Source organism: Felis catus, chromosome A2, assembly GCF_018350175.1.
Source record: "Felis catus isolate Fca126 chromosome A2, F.catus_Fca126_mat1.0, whole genome shotgun sequence".
NCBI lineage: Eukaryota > Metazoa > Chordata > Mammalia > Carnivora > Felidae > Felis > Felis catus.
The window spans coordinates 16462885-16482372 of NC_058369.1; the positions used below are offsets into that span (position 1 = coordinate 16462885).

The following is a 19488-nucleotide window of genomic DNA, read 5'->3' on the forward strand; positions in this document are numbered from 1 at the left end:
TGACCGGCTCCCTCGTGCTAGGTACGCCACATTAGGTCCAGAGGAGGAGAAAGAACAAGGAGGCCCCTAGTGTTCAGGGACCAGGGTGGGAACTCTTAGCCTGGGTCCATGGACAGGATCCCAGAGCTCAGCGATCAGACACACACACAGGCCAGGTGTGAAAAGGCTCATTCTTCTGGAGTAACAACCCATAGCTCTTCAGAGTCTCGAGGGGGTAGTGACCCAGAGGAGGAAAGGGAAGGCGTCAACAGCATGGTGCTGGTGGGGAGGCACACAGAGTTCTCTGGGTGGCATTTGAGGTATCCGGGGAGGCTCTCCAAAGGAAGTACCCCCTGTCCTGCACCTTAAGGAGTGGGGGCAAGGGGAAAGGGCAGCAGAGGGAACAAGTAGCACTGTGAGGTGCAGAGGCTTGGGACGACCCCCATGGGCCCCGTGTCCCCAGCAGGAAAGAAGCCCTTGAAAGGTCCTGCTGAGGGCAGGGCAAAGACCAGGCACCCCATTTCCTTCACACACAGCCAGCCAGGGCCAGTGCCTCTGGGCCGCCAGAGGGGAGGGCCCTATGGGACGAGGAAGCCCAGGCAGCAGGGCTAGACCGGCAGGCGCAGGCAAACCACAGCTCCACAGCTTAGAGATGGTGGGAAGCGCGGCAAACTCAGGACCTCTCCAATTCCTCCCCTGTTAAAGCAGGGCCGGCGCTACTCCAGCAGTGATGTCAAGGATTAAAGAAAGTAACCTGGGTCTGCCTTCTGGTGCAGGACCTACGTGCCAGGCCTGGCATCCAGGGGTGTCCCCCGAGTCCCGCCGTCATGTCCATCGTGTCTGCACCCCCCTGGGGAACCAGCTAGCTGTTCCCTGTTTTCATCCCCTCCACCCCTTGCTCTGACTGTACCCCACACACACCAAAAAACCCCCAAGAAAGTGGATAGCCAGTTGAGTTCTGGGCACCAAAACAGACTTAACAGGTACCCAGGGCCCAGGGCCCAGATCCAGGCTGGGAAACAAGAGACCAGTTACTGTCAGTCCAACCCGCAGAGAAACTGATCTACCTCTAACCTTTTCAAACGTAGTGATGGGTGAATGGAAGGCATCATCCTTTTCTAATATCGCTTCTCTATTTTTTTGCCAAGTTTCTGTAGGTGACAAACATGTCATTTTTAAAATTGAAGCTCAAGTTAAGAATGACCCATCTGATCCCCTCGGGGATGAGTGACAAGAGCCCCAGGCTGGAAGGACAGGCACCACCCGCGGGAGGCTTCCCCACAGAAGCCATCGCTCTGCACATACCACCCAACTGCAGGGCAGCTGGCAGACGGCAGGTGGGCTTCGGCACGTCCCCCGCTGTGTGGGCCGCAGGTCACACCCCTGTTCAGCAGAAGGGCTTTCTTCCCCAGGCAGGCCCTCCACTGATAAGTACCCCAGACACTGGATTTTACCTGGATTTGCCAGCATGCGATTTTATCATCTGTCTTTCCACCCTAAAGGGGGCGCTCTGAGAGGCCTCTCCATCTCTGTTCCCCAGCACCTTAGCACATTACGGCAGCGGGACTAACAGCAAAAGAGTGAATGAGCAAGCCAGAGGAGGTAGGACACACATGCTAATTCCTCCCCTATACACAAGGTTCTCCTCCCACAACTTCCAAGCATCAGGGATCAGTAGGTTTGTCTCATGGACGCAAAGACTGAGGCTGGGTGGCACCTAACTCAGGTCTGTGCACGTCAGACCCCTACTCTTCCCACTGCTTTGGGGACACAGCCAGAAGCCCAGTTCCCTGCTGCCACACATGCGGTTCTTCCCACCACACACATCTGCGTGTTCACCACTCAGCTGTCAGTGCTACACTCCCCTCCGACAATCACCCGCACCTCTGCTTCTCCCCTGTAGATCGAGGGCAAAAATCTCAACCATGCCCACTTCCTAGGAGTGTGGGAAGGATCATATCTAACCAGGTCCATCAAATGAGAAGACTTCCCAGTGGAAGGTGAGCTCCGGGAGGGCGGGACCCGACTGCTCCTCATCCCTGCTCTACTGTATTTCCTACAATAATAGCGGTCACGACAGCACGCCAGGCAACCGATGATTCAATTAACTGAAATAATCATTACTTGAGTAGTCGTCATAAAAGTCTAATAAGGTCAGGGCTGCTTGCTTGCTTTCACAGATTAGAAAAATGCGAGTCTAGAGCCCACCCGGAGTCACACAGCTCAGGTCCCAGGGTCCAAAGGGGAGGGTGGGCCTCAAGCCTAGGCTGCTCCCCATAGAACCCAGCCCTCTGCTCTGGCCACACGGCCGCCCCCACCTCACACACACACACACACGGGGTCTCATGGCTGTATAACAGCACGTCTGCACCAGCATCACACTGCCTCCCGTCTCTTCCTGGTGTAGTTTCAGAGAGATGTGACCCAGACGGGACCATTTCTGAGCCAGGAACTTCAATTCCAGAAAAGCACCACAAGGAGAGAAAAGAGCAATGCGCAGAGAGGTGCTCACAGCTAGGTTTCTCCTAACAGGGAGGACTGGAGCTACGAGGGGAGTCCAACCTGCTGGTGCGGCTAGGCCCCGCGGTCACGGGAACGGCACCACGAAACAGAACACACGGGACCGTGAGAGGCACAGAGCCCACACACACAGCCGTGAGCCAAACCATGGCAACAAGACACAGGCAGTGGCCTGAGACTTCACGGGCTCACACAGCACGACTGTGGGTAATGTTTTTTCCATTTCCTTTCATTCCGTCGTCAAAGTGATTTAATAACAAAATGATCTAAAACAGCTAGAGGAACCCAGCTGTGTGTAGCTCACTGTCTGGACTGTCCTCACACCCTACACAGACTCTCCTGACCTTCACCCGGCTCAACGGGAAAGCAGGAAACCAAGGCTGGCCTTCAGGCCCAATGCAGCCTCGTCAACGTTTAGTGACCTCTGTCAAGCTTAAAAACACACAAAACCCAAAGAACCAGCATGCCACGGGAAGAGGAGGGCAGACGCACACTGGCGTCCCTCTGCAGCCCGGGACTGGGCCCAGCAGCCAAACCAGCAGCTGCGCTGGAGGACGAGCACCCTCCAACGAGGCCAGACAGCTGCCCAGCTCATGACAAAAATTTCAGTTAAGAAACCAACTGATGGTGAGCGGTGAGGTTACCTCCCCACCCTCTCACCCGGCCTCACCATTTCCCGTTTTGGGGAGGGAAAACGCGTCCTCTGCCACAAAGCAGAACTCGCAACCACCAGGACTTCCTCACCGTGGTAAAGCCCACGGCTGGAGCAAGAGCAAGCGAATCACAAGGCAAACAAGAAGGTCCGCGAGGCTGAGAAACCCCCTGCCCCGGTATGAGACGGCCTCGTGTGGCACTGGGAGGCTGGCCCAGAACCCCCGTCCCGTGCTTCACAGTGGACAGCAGAGTCACACAGCACTGCAACGGGAGCCCAGCTGGCTGTCTCGGGGGGATGGAACAGCCACCCAGAATCTCCGGTCCTGAGGCCGTACAGCTGGCACCTGACCCTCACCAGATCTGTCCGACTACAGAGCAAACAGGCTTCCCCTCTGCACATGAACCCTGGATGGTGGACAGGATTCTCAGCCTGAGCCCCCGAGGGAAGAGGGAGCCCATCTATCACGTGTTCACCATCCTTGAATCCAAGGGAAACGGCAAGCAAGGGCCTGAAAACCCCAGTAAGTGACCCTGAAAATTACTCTTCTACCTCCCCCTCCCCACCAGGCCCATGTGCCTGTTCACACCCGTGCTGGGTCCCCCCAAGCGTTCCCTGACAGCCACCAACAGGGTCCCCCCAAGCGTTCCCTGACAGCCACCAACAAGACCACATCAGGGTTCCTGCTATCCACATGACACCACTGGCTTTACTCAAAGCGTGTGATCAACCGGGATGCGCCGCTACTTTTCTGCGTGGGCGGGCGTCCAAGCGCCCCAGTCCGTGCCTGAACAACCGACTTTGGAAACCGTGTGGTCTTGGATAGACTTCACACACAGTGCAGTTCATCTGGCAGGTATGGCCACAGACTACAGACTCTTAAGTAAAGGCAACTCTGCTTCTCCCTGAGAAAAGTCTCAGCCCGGCCAACTCCCAAATCCACGTGCCTGTCTAGTGGCCTCATTTCTTCATTCAACTATTTTCAGAGTGTCTCTGAGCCTTGTCCTCTGTGAACAGAAAGGCGAGGAAGACATGACTGCTGCCCTCAGGCGGACGGGGGCAGATGAAAGGGGAAGGAGACAGGTGAATGGATAGTCATCACACGGCGTGAGCGCTGTGACTTCCTGGGTGTCCAGCAGCTGACAAGATGAAACCTGAACTCACCTGCAAGAAGCGTGAGCTGTCCGTGGAGGGCAGGGGCATGAGGGGAACTGGAAGGAGCAGGTGTGCTAAGCCTGAGCCCCGTCTCTGTGGAGAGGAGGGAGACATCCAAGGTGCACTGGGGCTGCGGGAAGGAGGCGCCAGCATGGAGGCTTGCCCCAGGGGCTACAGACATCAGCCCGCGGGGACTGAGAAGCCAGGAAAAGCCAGAGGACAGGCAGGGGGTAGCAACGATGTGACTACAGAGTGTGATTTATAAAGAGCACAAAGAAAGGACCAGAAAGGAAAGGGCGAGGGTCACCGGGTGAAGCCACTGAAAACCGAGTCGGATATGGGTCAAGAGAGCCACTTTCTCATCCCCAGGGTGGCAGAGGGGAGCTGCCTGGGAGTCTGTGTGGAGGGGCAGCCCGTTCCACCTGCACAGTGCACTGCCCACACAGCTATCCACGTCTCCCTCTCACACGCACATAGGGCCTCTGGCCCCACAACTTCCCTGGGATCAGGTATGGTCACCCCCTCCATGCAGCGAGGTTTGGAACAACTAAAGGACCTACTCAATGGTTCACAGCAAATAAAAGATAGGTCAGCACTAAAACTGAGGTTTTCTGATTGCATCATGCTTCCAAAACTTTCAAAATAAGGCTTGGGTGTGTGTTCTGCATAACAGCCAGAGAAGTGTGACCATGTCCATTCTTACCAAATGAGAAAAGAAAGAAAACCACAAACTGTTAGGGCTGCAAAGGCCTCAGATAACATCAGGTACAGGATGAACCAGATCCAGTGGCCCACGGAACCTGTTATAAATAGAACCTACCAAGTCACAATCTTCCTGGTAAGACCTGGAAGTCTGAATGCTCCCAGAGCCTGCCCACTCCCGGGTCACACTTCTGCCACATGGTCCACCGGAAGAGCCTCCGAGTCAGACCCCCATCCCTCCTCTTAGAGAGGCTGACCGAGGAGAGGAAGTGAGTGGTAGGAGGCCGCCCCAAGCTGCAGTGACCAGGGTGGGCGCTGGACAGAGCAGGCAGGATGAGGAGCAGTACAGACAAAGCCCTCATACAACATAAACATCCTGAGAGCAGCAGGAGGTCCAGGTGAAACGTGCAGGACGAGAAGGACAAGAGCTAGGCCTGGACCACAGTCTCCTGACTTCAAGCTGACCGGGCTGTCTACACCATCAGGTTGCCTGCAGCCACGGAGGAAGCAGAACGGACCCTGAGTTCCCAGGTCACTCTACGGGCCGCCCAGTGCCTGTGCCCCCGCCTTACGTGGGAAGGCTCTACCTAAGCCTGGGCAAAACAGAGCCAGCTGCACAGTACAGAGGCTGAGAGCGCCCTACACTCACTTTCCGACCTAGGAAGGGGGCAGGGGGCAGCAGCACAGACTTCCCTTTGGCAGCAGCTGCAACAGGACTGCAGGGCCGCAGCCGAGCCCGCGGCTGAGTCTAGTACAGAGGCAGGTAGGCAGGTAGGGGAGCCACTTTTCACAAGAACTGCTGGGCTTCTTTTTGCCTGCATACCTCCAAGACTGGCTCTTGTTTTTTAAACAAACAAAATAGATTTCTGTTGCTTGCAACTAAGTACCCGGGCTACACGTGACCCTTTATAGCAATAACCTAACAGTAAAGTATGTGCAGGACTTTCAGGGCTCAAAATTGTCTTAGGTCCCACAGCTCATTGGATCCACGGGGAGATCTTGGGAGGTAAGCAGCATAAAGGTTCTGACGCCCACTTTGCAAATGGAGAAGCCGGGCGCAGGATGTCGGGTGTTCTGTGTACTTGGCCCCAGCACCCCCTCCCCCCAGCCAAGTCCATCACAAAGGCCAAAGGCTGACGCAGGCAAGGCACTCAGCTGGCCTGGGGTCCGCCTCCCCATCCCTCCATCCCAACAGGGAGCTGAGCGTGCAAGGTACACAGCCCCAACACGAGCAGGTTGGAAAAGCAAATTCTTTGCACGTCAATTCCCAGGCAACTCAGCACTTTACAGAGCGACAAAGTGTGCTGAGGCTTCTGGGCGACTAGAAGCTATTTTAACCTCTGATCAGCTGCTTCTCCAAGTGTCACAGTCTGGGGAGAAGTAAAGGTAAGGCAGCTGTCTTCTCTCTGGTGTGATTCAGAAGTGATAAAATCCTAATTGAAACCAAATTTAAACTATAAGTCAGAACTGGCACATTTATTTGTGGGCGGAAATACTGCTTAAAGGAGGTCTTTTAATCCTCACCTATACATGTTTCCTCGAGAAGCCAAGAGTACTTTTTTAAGCCATGTGCTGGGCTGAGGGGCTGAGAAGGCAGAAGCACACGAGGAAGCAGCTGGGAGCTGACCGGCTTGCTGTGAACGTGAGCGATCACTAGCTTTGCGGGGCTGCACCTTCCTCAGCTGCGGAGAGCTGATAACCAGAGTCGACACGGTGTGAGGAGCCCTGTGCCATGGCCCGCGTGGAGTAGGTCCTCGGTGAGGAGGCGCCAACCACGGTATGACGGTGGAGCCCCAGCACAAGGCCTGTGCCCTCAAAGCGTGAGGCCCACGACATCCCACCCCCCTGCCCAGCGATGTCCACTCCCCTCACCCCACTGCCGAAAAGGGTCACAGAACAGATCCCCGCACGCATGCCTCTTTCCTTCCCTCAGGTCACCCAGAGCGGCCGCCAGCATCACCCAGTGGGCGACCAAGCTCTTGCCCTTGGGCTGACCAGTTCAGAAGGGCAGACCCTACGTGCACGCAGACAATGTGAGTCCAAGCCAGAAGAGACCAGCCACAGTGTGCAGGGAACCGGGGGAGGCAGGCGGTTTCCACACAGGGTCTCCCCAAATTTGGACCACCTCCACACCTGCCAGCGCTGCCCCACCCCTCCTCTTCTTCCATGCCTCCCCATAGCTGTCATCCTCCATGCCCTGCCCTCGATCCCTTCTCAGATGTTCTCTCAGCGCCTCGGCCAGGTCTCACTCCAGTTGGAGAGCTACACAACCTGGGACACAGAGCCCAAATGGGGACAGCCCCATAAGCTAATCAAGGAGATCAAGTGGGGTCAGCACATTCACAGCGGGTTCAGAAGCTCTCTCCTCGGCACAGCGCACCGTTTATGGAGTACAAGTGCTCCCAGCCCTCCCTCCAGAACTCTCGTGGCTCTGGGACACCCCGCCCCAGTGTATAGCGCTGTGTTGTCTTATAATTTCTTTTCTTTTTTAGTTTTTTTTTTAACGTTTATTTATTTTTGAGACAGAGCATGAACGGGGGAGGATCAGAGACAGGGAGACACAGAATCTGAAACAGGCTCCAGGCTCTGAGCTGTCAGCACAGAGCCCGACGCGGGGCTCGAACTCACGGACCGCGAGATCATGACCTGAGCTGAAGTCGGCCGCTTAACCGACTGAGCCACCCAAGCGCCCCTATAATTTCTTATATTATTATTATTATTATTATTATTATTATTATTATATTGGTGGGACACGGGTCCAGTCTCCCCACAGGGTCCCCAGTCTGCCCTTGCTGACCTCGGTCCCCAAGCCCTACACAGGGCCTGGCACATAGCAGGCACTCAACAAGAAGAGTGATGCTGGCCGGGTGCACAAGGAGGGCTCAAAGGGCTCAGTGACCTAATCCTTGTCCCAGAGGGCCCAGTGCACATTCCCACTCCTGAACAGTTCTGGGCTCCTGGACCCCCGGACCCAGAGCAGGGAAAGTTCTCTCATCTGATGGCTTCCTCACCCAGGTAGCAAACACAGGTGCATTTTCTTTAGGATTCAATTACCCGCTCCCCCCTCTCCCTCCCTGCCCCCCCTGCAAGAAATCTTGGGGCGCCTGGGTGGCTCAGTCGGTTAAGCGTCCGACTTCAGCTCAGGTCATGATCTCACAGTTCATGAGTTTGAGCCCCACATCAGGCTCTGTGCTGACAGCTCAGAGCCTGGAGCCTGACTGAGATTCTGTGTATCCCTCTCTCTACCCCTTGCCTGTTTGAGCTCGCTCGCTCTCTCTCTCTCTCTCTCTCTCAAAAGTAAATAAACATTAAAAAAAAATTAAAAAAAAAATCTGGTGGTACCAGGCCCAGAACACAGTGTGGAGGCAGGAGGGAGGGGCTGTCCTTGAAAGGACAAATGTCTTCTGCTCCAGCCACTCACACTTTCTCCAGACAGAGCAGCTCTTTAGAAGCCTGAATGAAAACAGCCCTCGAGTGTGGATTTTTACTCCCCACGGGGCATCGTTACCACAGTGACCGTTTTTCCTCTTGGAATTCTTTCAAGAGTACAAGCCATTGCTTCCCTCCTAAACAAAACTGGGGAGAAGCCAGGCCACCAAGGGTTAAGGGAAGGGCCCTGAAGGAAGCAGGGCTAGACACATCCAAGCCACATCAAGTGCTGCAGTGGGGTCTCCTGAACCTCTACAGCCGCTTAGAAATGACAAGCCCCTCCCAGCTGCTGAGCGTGTGCGTAGCAGGGGAGTGTTGAGGGAACAGTGTGTGTGTGGGGTGGGGGGGGGAGGCTTGTGAGTATGGGGGAGTTGTGTGTGTGTAGTCTGGGGAGATACGGGTTGTGTGTAGGTGTGGGTTGGAGCTGGGGGTATAGAGGGAGTGGGGGTGTGGGGATTGGAGGGTAGGCAGGTATACTATGTATGTGTATGCATACATGCACTGGGGGTGGCTTGGGAATCTCGGGGGGCATGTGGGGAAGTGTGTGGGTGTGGGATGGGGAAGTGTTCCTCACTATCCCAACATGAAACACAGGCCACATCTTCCCCCTAAACAAGAACATGAATTGCATTTCAAATCAGAATTATAATACTTAGCACTACAGATCGACCACATCCTGGCCCAAATGTCCACAGGGGCCAAATGTTTTGTTTCGTGTCTTTTACTTTTTTTTTTTTTTAACATTTTTTTACTTTTGACAGTATGAGGGGGGCGGAGGGACAAGGAGACACAGAATCTGAACCAGGCTCCAGGCTGTGCGCAAGCTGTCAACACAGAGCCCGATGCAAGGCTCAAACCCATGAACCGGGAGATTGTGACCTGAGCCGAAGTTGGACACTCAGCCGACTGAGCCACCTAGGCGGCCAATTTAAAGCACGCAGCCCAAGCCTGAAACAAGTGACCTAGAAGCAACTGTTTGAGGCAACTCCTATTTCTTTTCAGAACACCCCTGCTCAGTTGGTCCGGGGCATGGATGGCAGTGCCAAGCAGCTCTTGAGGAACTGGCTTGGCGGGTCCCTGCCCACCCTGCAAGTCCAGCCAGTCCTCTTTTGATGCACAAAGCCCAGGGAGCTCAGAGTCATGGGACACAGAGCACTCAGTAAGGTGCCATTCGGGGGGGGGGGGGCGCCACTGGGAGATGTTAAGTAAGTTTAGGAGTGGTCGCCGCCTACAAGGAGCTACCCGTCTACTGAGGAGCTGGCAGAAACTGGGACTAACATGCCAAAAAAAGCCACTACTACTAGCTACTGCTACTATTATAATCACCACAATTATTATCGAGATGTTGCGTGAGGTTAGCAGTATCATCAAGGATGCTGTGCCAACCATTCACAAGAAAATAGTCTTCTTTCTAAAAAACAAATGCCAAATAACGAATAGTGCTGAGTCACTGATATCCACGCTGGGGGAAAAAAATCCTGACTCCTACCTCATGCCATGCAAAAACAAAGAAATTCCAAACGGACTGGAAATCTAAAGGTGAGGGGTGCCTGGACAGTCAGTCGGTTAAGCGTCTGACTTCGGCTCAGGTCATGATCTCACGGTTCATGGGTTCGAGCCCCGCATTGGGCTCTGTGATGACAGCTCGGAGCCTGGAGCCTGCTTCGGATTCTGTGTCTCCGTCTCTCTCTGCCCCTCCCTGGCTCACACTGTCTCTCTCTCTCTCAAAAATAAATAAACATTAAAAAAAATTTTTTTTAACTCTAAAGGTGAAAGGTAAGACAATAAAACTTCTAGAATATAGCATAAGAGAACATCATCATGACCTAGGAGTATACAACTACTGCATTTCCTTAAGCAGGCCACAGAACATATTCAGAAGAAAATTTTTTGACAAATTGGACTACATAAAAATAAAGAACGTCGGGGCGCCTGGGTGGCGCAGTCGGTTAAGCGTCCGACTTCAGCCAGGTCACGATCTCGCGGTCTGTGAGTTCGAGCCCCGCGTCAGGCTCTGGGCTGATGGCCTGCTTCCGATTCTGTGTCTCCCTCTCTCTCTGCCCCTCCCCCGTTCATGCTCTCTCTCTCTCTCTCTCTCTCTCTCTCTCTCTCTCTCTCTCTCTCTCTCTGTCCCAAAAATAAAATAAAAAGTTGAAAAAAAAAATTAAAAAGAAAGAAAGAAAGAAAGAAAGAAAGAAAGAACGAACGAACGAACGTCTTCTGTTCACCAAAGAAATCAATTAAAAGGATGAAAAGTCAGGGCACCTGGTGGCTCAGTTGGTTAGGCATCCGACTCTTGGTTTTGGCTCAGGTCGTGATCTCACGGTCCTGAGATTGAGCCCCATCAGGTTCTGAGCTCTGCACTAGGCACGGAGCCTGCTTGGGATTCTCTCTCTCTCCCACTCTCTCTGTCCCTCCTCCGCTTGTGTGCTTGCTCTCACACACTTGTACATGTGCACATGCTCTGTCTTTCTCTCTCTCTCAAAATAAATAAATAAACTTAAAAAAAAAGGCATGAAAAGTCAAGGCCTAGAGGAGGAGAAAATGCAATACATCTACAGAACAAAGGACTTACTCAGAACACGAATGAAGAACTAGAAATTAACAGGAAACAGTATCAGGCAACCCAATAAAAAAGGGGAAAAGGCAAAAGGCTTGAACAGGCACTCACTTAAACATATGAAAAGATGCTCAACTGTATTTGCGAATTTAAGCCGTAAAGGGATACCACTACATCCCCACCAGCATGGCTCACATGAAAAAGACTAGCCACTGGGAGTGTCAGAGAGGAATGCTCAGACACTGCTGGTGGGAGTGTGAAATGGTGTAGCCACTGGGAAAGCTGCCTGGCAGTATCTAGCCATGACCAAGCACTTCTACTCCTAGGCATATACATACCCAGCAGACATATGTACACAAGTCCACCAAGACATTCACAAGACCGGGACTAACAGCACAGTCCATTATGGCTCCAGCCTCAAAACCTAGAGGACAGATCCCATGGGGTACATTCGAATAATGGAATACTGCACAGCGGTAAGAATGAACTGACACCACACCCAATGGCTCAGACACAACAATCAATGAAAGAAATCAGACCCCAAAAGACTATGTACTTTATGACTCCCTTTGTATAAAGTTCGAAAGAAAAGCCAACCAATGGTGTTAAAAGTCCCAAACGATTAATCTTGGGGTGCAAGCACCCGGGCAGGGAGCAGGAGGGGAATTCTGGGAGGCTGCCATGTTTCTTGATCTGAGTGACTGATTACATAATGTGCTCGTGTGGTGTAAAAAAAAAAAAAAAAAAAAAAAAAAAAATCACTGGGCTGATTTGTCTCCTTTTCTCTATGTACAGTACACTTCAATTAAAAGAGAATTTTTTTAATGTCACTACAGAGTTGTCAAAAATAGAAGTTAAGCCCATATATAAAAAAAAAAAAAAACACATTACTAAAATCGAAAGAGAGGACAGTAAGAAGTCAGTCCCCAAAGAGAGGAGTACCTCAGGTCCCCGAAGCACACCCAGAGGACGGCTACCTGGAGGGAAGCACACGCCCTTCTGCCCTCCTGGCTCTAGGAAACAGGCAACAACAACTGAGGGATTCACCACCAAGGTCACAAAAATTCTTTTGGAAAAAGCTAATGGAAAAATGAAAAACCAGCTTGAATTTCAAGATTCCTTTGCTTTTCAACCCTCTGTCCCCCATCTGTAGGCCTTGCAAACACCTGGTTACATCTTGTCACGCCACAGGAGTCACTCAAAGGGAAAGCTGAGGCCCCAACAACGTGTCAGTTGCGTAGCAAGAAAGAGGGACCTCATCTTACGGCCTCCTGCCCAGGGCTGCTTCATGAGGCTGCCTCGGGTGACAGGTGAGCTAAACAGCGAAGGATCCAGAACAGCATGCATCTACCTCGAGAAGCCCTGCCCTCTGAGGGACACTTAGAGGCTCACCCCTAGCCCAGGCCAGTAGTGTCTCCCCAGAATATGAGACCAGTTTGCGGGAAGGTCTCCTCCGCTTTGAGGCAGCCCACTGCAGGGCCCTCCCTGCTCGGCTCCCAGGGGAAGCAGGCACCAGTTCCACGCCACGGGCAGAGCACCACGGGACTCGGCCAGGAGGCGGTGGGCTCCCCAGGGAGGTGACCAAGGTCAGAGGATCAGGGTGTGGGCCCTGTCTCGGTCTCTGCTGTCACATCTGTAAGATAAAGGGGTCCTCACTAGGGGTAAAATACAAGTGTAGCAGAAAGGACACATGCGCACACACCATCTCACTTCATCTTCATCCCGGGAGGCAGGGGTTACCATGGCGACTTCTGGCCAAAGACTCACAAAGCTCGGGAACATGAAGAGATTTATCTCTCCATTGATCTCAGGGTTGGCAGAGCACGGTGGCAAAAAGCAATTGTTCCAACAACCCCCGGTGCAGGGGGCTGACTCCGGCACAGCATTCAGCTCCCCTGGGAGCAGCCCTCAGGGTCTGCCCACCTGCAGGGGACGGGGTGGGGAAGGCTGCCCACACCACAACAGCGGGCCAGCCCAGAGAGCAAGGCCACAGGAGCACTGCCTCAGCCTGGTGCTGCCTCTCCTGGGAGATCAGGGAGTCTCACAGGTGAAGGCTGGCGTGGCCTCAAAGCAGAGGACAAGCCTAACCCACGGCGAGGCTGTGACCAGGACCCCCCTGGCACCTTCCCCTCCCGCACGCACTTCCCGGAAACAGCCGGACCAAAATCGCTTGCCCATCACCTTGTCGGGTCCAAACCCATTCTGGTCCTCACCTGGCTTCTCTCAGCCCCCCTGCCCCCCATCTAAGTTTCCTCTGCTAGTGCCTCTGACATGCCTGTTCCCCCAGCCCTTGTCTCTGCTGGCTAAACTGGCACCTAGGGGACCTCCTCTAGCCCCAGGGCTCCAGATCCTATCCACACAGGCATCTCTCTGCAGTCCCGATGCCCACTTGACAGGCTCTCTCCACCTAGATGGCTAATAGGCCCGATGTAGCCACGCCACACTCCTGATTCCCCTTCAAAACCACTCTCCCTGTGCCTCTCACCTCAGGTACAGGTGCCACCATCCCCCCAGCCAGCCCAGCCCACCTGCCAGGATGTCCTGTGACCCTCACGGCTCGCCCAATGCAGCAGCCTCCTGCCTCCACACAGTCAGGACAGGGCCCAGTCCTCAGGTCTCCAATGGCTCCCCACTGCCCCTAGAGCCCAGCCCCTGTGGCCCCAGCCTGCCAAGGCCTCTCTACTCGAGTTCCTGCCCTACCTCTCCAACCCTTCACTGGATGCCTGCCACGAAGGGGTTCTTTCTGCCCCTCAAACAAGCCAAGCTAGTTCTCTGCTCAGTTTAGAATGTTCTCCCCTAGATCCTGGCATCCCATCCCTCCCCTGCAACCACAACCATCTCCAATCTCCCCCTCGGAGGGGTCTTCCTGTCTTACACACAGCCCCTCCTTACACACACACACACACACACACACACACACACACACACACACACACACACACGCCCCGCCACTCACAGGTTCCTGACACTATCTTCCCTGTTCACACGTATACTGTCTCCCACCCCTCCTAGAGAAGCCCCTTGAGGAAGAGAAGCAGTCTTATTCACAATCTGGATCCCCAGGCCTGGCACACAGCCAGTCCTCCATAAATACCTGCTTGATGACTGACTGCAGAGTTCCTGCCATGAGGATGTGCAACTAATGCCCCAGGGAAAGGAGGTGTTCTCCTTCCTTTTGTCATGGGAGAATGTCAAGGAAGTGATCAAAGATTTGTGTAAAAAAAAAAAAAAAAAATGAATCATCTGGGGATCTTTAAAACTGCATGATTTCTAGGCTCCATACCAAGATCTCAACGGGAGATTTGGGGTGGAGCCAAAGAAAAGAATGCACCTTGTCTCCCCAGGTGATCCTGACGCACAGGTAGGTTTGAAAACCTCAGACTGATCTGACACCTTCATTTCACACATGACAAGTTAAGGCCCTCTGAAGGGATGACTCCATCCAAAGTTGCAACACTGGCTCATCAACAGGTGTCTGTGTTGAGAGTCCCAAACTTCCCACCCACAAGGTTCTCCCTGTCACTAGCTCCAAGATCTCAGGGTCTGAGCAGAGCTGGGGAAGAGAAGGTTGGTCCTCAGGAAGAATGGGGAACACACACACACCATCTTGGCTGTGGCTCTGCAAATCTACTTGTGTTAATCTAACACTTTGCACTAAACGTGAATTCCACTTCGAGGAAGGAGAGCTAGGCTGAGGAAAGCCGGGGGGACCACCGAGATGTCCTCTTCGCTTCCCTTAGAAACACCAGCTCTACCCACTGTCACCCAGCAGTGACACCCAGACTTCCTCACTTTGACAGGGTGGGTGAGAAAGGACACACATCCAACTTATAAAAGGCTCGTGGGTAAGACCTTGAACTAGCCACTTCATGGACCTCTTTCTCTGTTCTTCTAGCTACTTGATGAGGTCAGAAGCCATGTCTTGGTTTTACAGACAAGGCCAGGGAGGCTCAGAGTTTTAAAGATCCACTCTGGGTCCCACAGATGTGTGGAACTGAGATTTAAATCAGATCCATCTGGGGGCACCTGGGTGGCTCACTCAGTTAAATGTCCAACTCTTGGTTTCAGCTCAAGGTCATGATCCCACGGTTCACTGAGTTGCAGCCCAGCATCGGGTTCTGTGCTGACAGTGCAGAGCCTGCTTAGGATTCTCTCCCTCTCTCTCTTAGAGAGAGGATTCTCTCCCTCTCTCTCTCTCTCTCCCCTGCTCCCTTGAGCTCTCTCTCTCTCTCTTTCGAAATAAACAAACTTAAAAAAAAAATCCATCTGGCTCCGAAAACTTAAAACAAACCAAACAAAACAATCCATCTGGCTCCAAAGCCCATGCTCTCCACTATACCACCCAGCGTCCACCAGGCGGCCTGATGGCAGTTTCTGTGTGTGATGGGAAGGAGACCCCATCCTGGGGGCTGCTTCTTCCCAAGCATCTGGGGGTGAGAAGCAGAGAGGGACACGGGGCCAGGGCTTCCTGGTCTATGGAACAGGGATAAACTGTTTTAAACCCACCTCAAAGGGCTGCTTGTGGATCGAGCAAATCAACAGATCCCCTCACAAGCTGCCACGTAAATGTTATGACAGCCGATCTGCAAGAGGCTGTCAACATGGAGGCGGTGACTCTTCTATACCGGGCATGGGGATATGGCCACATGAGGTCAGGCCAGCGGCAACTTCCTGACGGATGAGCAGGACATAGACAAGTCTGACTCCTCACCTAGAACACTAGGCCCTTCTCCACCCCTACCCCACTCCACCCTACCCCACCCCACCACCCCACCCCTCACTGTCCGTCCCCCCACCAACAACTGCCAGCCCTTCCCTCCAGCTCCCCCTTCCACCCTCAGCCCACATTGGCCAAGACCCTCCCCGGTGCACCCAAGTCTGACATTATCAACGTGCTCCCCTCCACCTTGGCGCTGCTCTACTCTCCAGACTGCCAGTCTCTTGAGCACATAACTCATAACTGTACCTCGATGAAATGTCAGCATTTAACTCCACCGGAGTTAATGCACACACAGAGAATAATGCACACAGAAATAAGCATCTGCTGCAGACAGCGGCCATGAAGACTGACAACCTCAAAGCCCTCTGCCGCAACGCTAGGCTCCCCAAGGCTGATCTCATGGTCACCTGGGTTTCCACTTACCCTCTCCTTCATAGCTCTCAATAAATAAGGAGTTCAGTCAGAGACATGGCCTCTTACGAGTTGGGCGAGAGGGAACAGGTCCTCCAGAGATGCACTGTCCAATAAGACAACCCTAAGTCAAGTGTGGCTGTTTAAATACAAATTAACTAAAAACGAGGGGGGCCTGGGTGGCTCAGTCATCCGACTTCAGCTCAGGTCATGATCTCACAGTTCATGAGTTGGAGCCCTGCATCGGGCTTTGCGCTGACAGCTTGGAGCCTGGAGCCTGCTTCAGAGTCTGTGTCTCCTTCTCTCTCTCTGCCCCTCCCCTGCTCGCACTCTGTCTCTTAGAACTGAATAAATGTTAAAAAAAAAAAAAAAATTTTTTTTTAATTAACTAAAAGCGAAAAAATTTAATGAAACATCCTGTTGGTCACATTTCAGGGGCCCAAGAGCCACATGTGGCTATGGCTAGGGTACCGGCCAGCACAGCTTCTGTGCAGAACACTGCTGTGGCCACACCAAGTCCTACTGCTCCGGTCCATAGAGCCGGGTGAGAGACAGGCACCACTGGGGAAGCTGCAAGCTGACAGCCAAAGCTTGCTCCTGAGCTCATGAGCAGCCCGAGGAGCTGGCCAGCCACACCATGAGACTCCCTGTCACGGGACAGAACGAGACAGTCCAATCCAGGCTAAATGCTCAGGAAAGCCGACAGCCAAGGGCAAGTGTTTGTGCCCAGTTGATGACCTTTAGGAGCCTCCACCTGACTGCTGAGAAAGACATGAGAGAAGGACGAAACGGCCTCACACTGCCCTGCTGGATAGCACCGTAGAGAGATGCCACAGAGTTTCCTCTACACAGCTCTGAACTGTTCACCTACTCACCCAGCTTGGAACTTCTGCATGAGCGCCAAGAAATGAGGCTCAAGTACAATATAGAAATATGGGTGGCCGCCCTCCCAGCTAGAGGCCTGGGCTCCTGCAGAACTTGGCCACCAAAGCACCCAACAGCACTTTCAGACCTCACCCCTACTGCAATCACAGCCAAATGCTCGCTGTCAAACCCTCTGGAGCCTCCCTGACTGTCCCCACTGTTCCCCCCAACTGTTCCCCCCTCTGAGCCGCTCCCCTGGAATACTCCTTTCCAGCTACCTCAATATTCACTTCCCAGTCCCATCCTCCACGCCTTGGCCCAAATGCCACTGTGCCTTCTCATGAAGCGTCCCCAGACCCAGCCTGGCTTGCCCAGAAATGACCCCCAGCAATACAGTCTAATAGCTTATGTTTTCTTCCCACCTATCAGCCTGGGCTGGCTGACCCACAGGCAGTGCTGCACCCTTGCACGGAATCCTCTTCTTGCAGGGGTTCTTGCATGCTGGGATCCAGAAGCCCCTTATGCTCCTTAACCGTGGGCACCCTAGCGTCTCTGAACCTCTTGACTGGCCCCCCCACCAATCAGCGGGCTAGCAAGGAAGTACTTTATAAGACTGCCAGCTGCACAACTATAGCTGAACTCTACAGCTGAATAACACGCGGAAACCTTACAACCCTGATCTTGTCTCCGTTTGTCACAATGTCAGGACTGGCTCTCCCCCATACTGTCACCAAACCAAGTTTATAGTCTGCTGCAGGGAGGGGAGGAAGCTAACACCATGAGGGGACATCAACCCCATGCAGGACATCTTGATGCCTCCAGCAAAACCACGTGCCTACAGGTATCAGTGAGGGACCTGCCACTGAGTTGTAGGGGACCAGCAAGGAGCCATCCCCTTGGGGCAGACAGGTACTCTCCATCAGCAGGGGCAGGCTGAGAAACTCACTTCTCGTCTTCACCTCAGACAACTGAGCTGCAAGTGGGGAGCCACTTCCACTCTGCAGGAGGGGACCCCCTGCTCCCTGTCTGCCCACAGCAGGCCAGCCTTACTTCCTTCCCAGACTCCCCACTCAGATGGCTCACAAGAAATGACTGTGGGCTGGAAAATTAACTCAAACTGGAGACCCTTGACTGTCTTTCTCTCGGGCATTGACCCTAAGAGAAATATCACTTAAGAACTGTAGATTAGGGGCGCTTGGGTGGCTAAGCGTCCGACTTCGGCTTAGGTCATGATCTCACGGTTTGTGGGTTCAAGCCCCGCACCAGGCTCTGTGCTGACAGCTGGGAGCCTGGAGCCTGTTTCGGATTCTGTGTCTCCCTCTCTCTCTACCCCTCACCCACTCATGCTCTGTCTCTCTGTCTCTCTCTCCCTCTCTGTCAAAAATAAACAGACATTAAAAAAAAAAAAAAAAGAACTGTAGATTAAATCTGACGCTAAAAGCACTCTTACAAAAAAAAATAAATAAAACTTAAAAACTTGTGCATCAAAGGACACTACCAAGAGAATGAAAAGACAACCCAAAGAATGGGAAAAAAAATACCTGGAAATCCCGTATTTAATAACGGTTTAATACCCAGAATATATAAAGAATTCAACTACAGCTCAATAACAGAAAAGCAACCCAACTGAAAAATGGGCAAAGGATATGAATAGATATTTCTCCTAAGAACATATACAAATGGGAAATAAGCACATGATTAAATGTTCAACGGCACTTACCATCAGGGAAATGCAAATCAAAACCACAATGAGATGCCACTTCACACCTACTACGGTAACTATCATTTGTTTTTTTTTTATTTTAGAGAGAGACACCCATGCAAGTGGGGGAGAGGGGCAGAGGAAAGAGAGAGAATCCCAAGCAGGCTCCATACTCGGCACGGAACCCAACGCGGGGCTCGATCTCATGACCCTGGGATTATGACTTGAGCTGAAATCAAGAGTCGGACACTCAACCGGGCTACTGGGCGCCCCTACAATTTTTTTTTAAGGGAAAATAAGTGTCGGCAGGATGTAGGGAAATTGGAATCCTCAGGCACTACTGGTGGTAGCGGAAAATGGTACAGCCACCATGGCAAACAGTTCGGTGGTTCCTCTAAAAGTTAAACATAGAATTACTATATGACCCAGTAATTCCACTCCTTAAGTATATATCCAAAAGAACTGAAAATGGGGACTCCAATAACACTTATAAACCAGTAAGTCCACCAACACGCCAATGCCGGCATTAGTCACAAAACCCAATAGGCATTCATCAGCAGACAAATGAACAAACATCCACTGCAAGTGATAATCCACACAGTGGAATATTATGCAGCCTTAAAAAGGAATGGAATTCTCTTACATGCTAGAACATGGAAGAACCTTGAAAACGCATGCTTATGCTAAGGGAAACAAGCCAAACACAAAAGGACAAAGGTTCCACTTGTATGAGGTACTTAGACTGGGCAAATTCATCAGCTTTGAGGTTGCAAGGGGCTTAGGAGAGGGGAAGG

General features: G+C 52.7%; 1 protein-coding gene across 2 annotated transcripts in view; it reads right to left on the reverse strand.

Moving 5' to 3' along the window:
- CCDC12 (coiled-coil domain containing 12) overlaps window positions 1-19488 on the reverse strand; it is a 54167-nt gene that overhangs the window by 28481 nt on the left and 6198 nt on the right. The window contains exon 1 of one of the 2 annotated variants that reach the window (XM_045049403.1): window positions 16141-16345. The exons of the other annotated variant lie outside the window; for it this stretch is intronic. Coding sequence (XP_044905338.1) covers window positions 16141-16152 — 12 coding nt within the window. The 5' untranslated portion in view covers window positions 16153-16345. Of the gene's footprint in view, window positions 1-16140; window positions 16346-19488 lie in introns of those variants that run through there. 2 annotated transcript variants of the gene reach the window in all.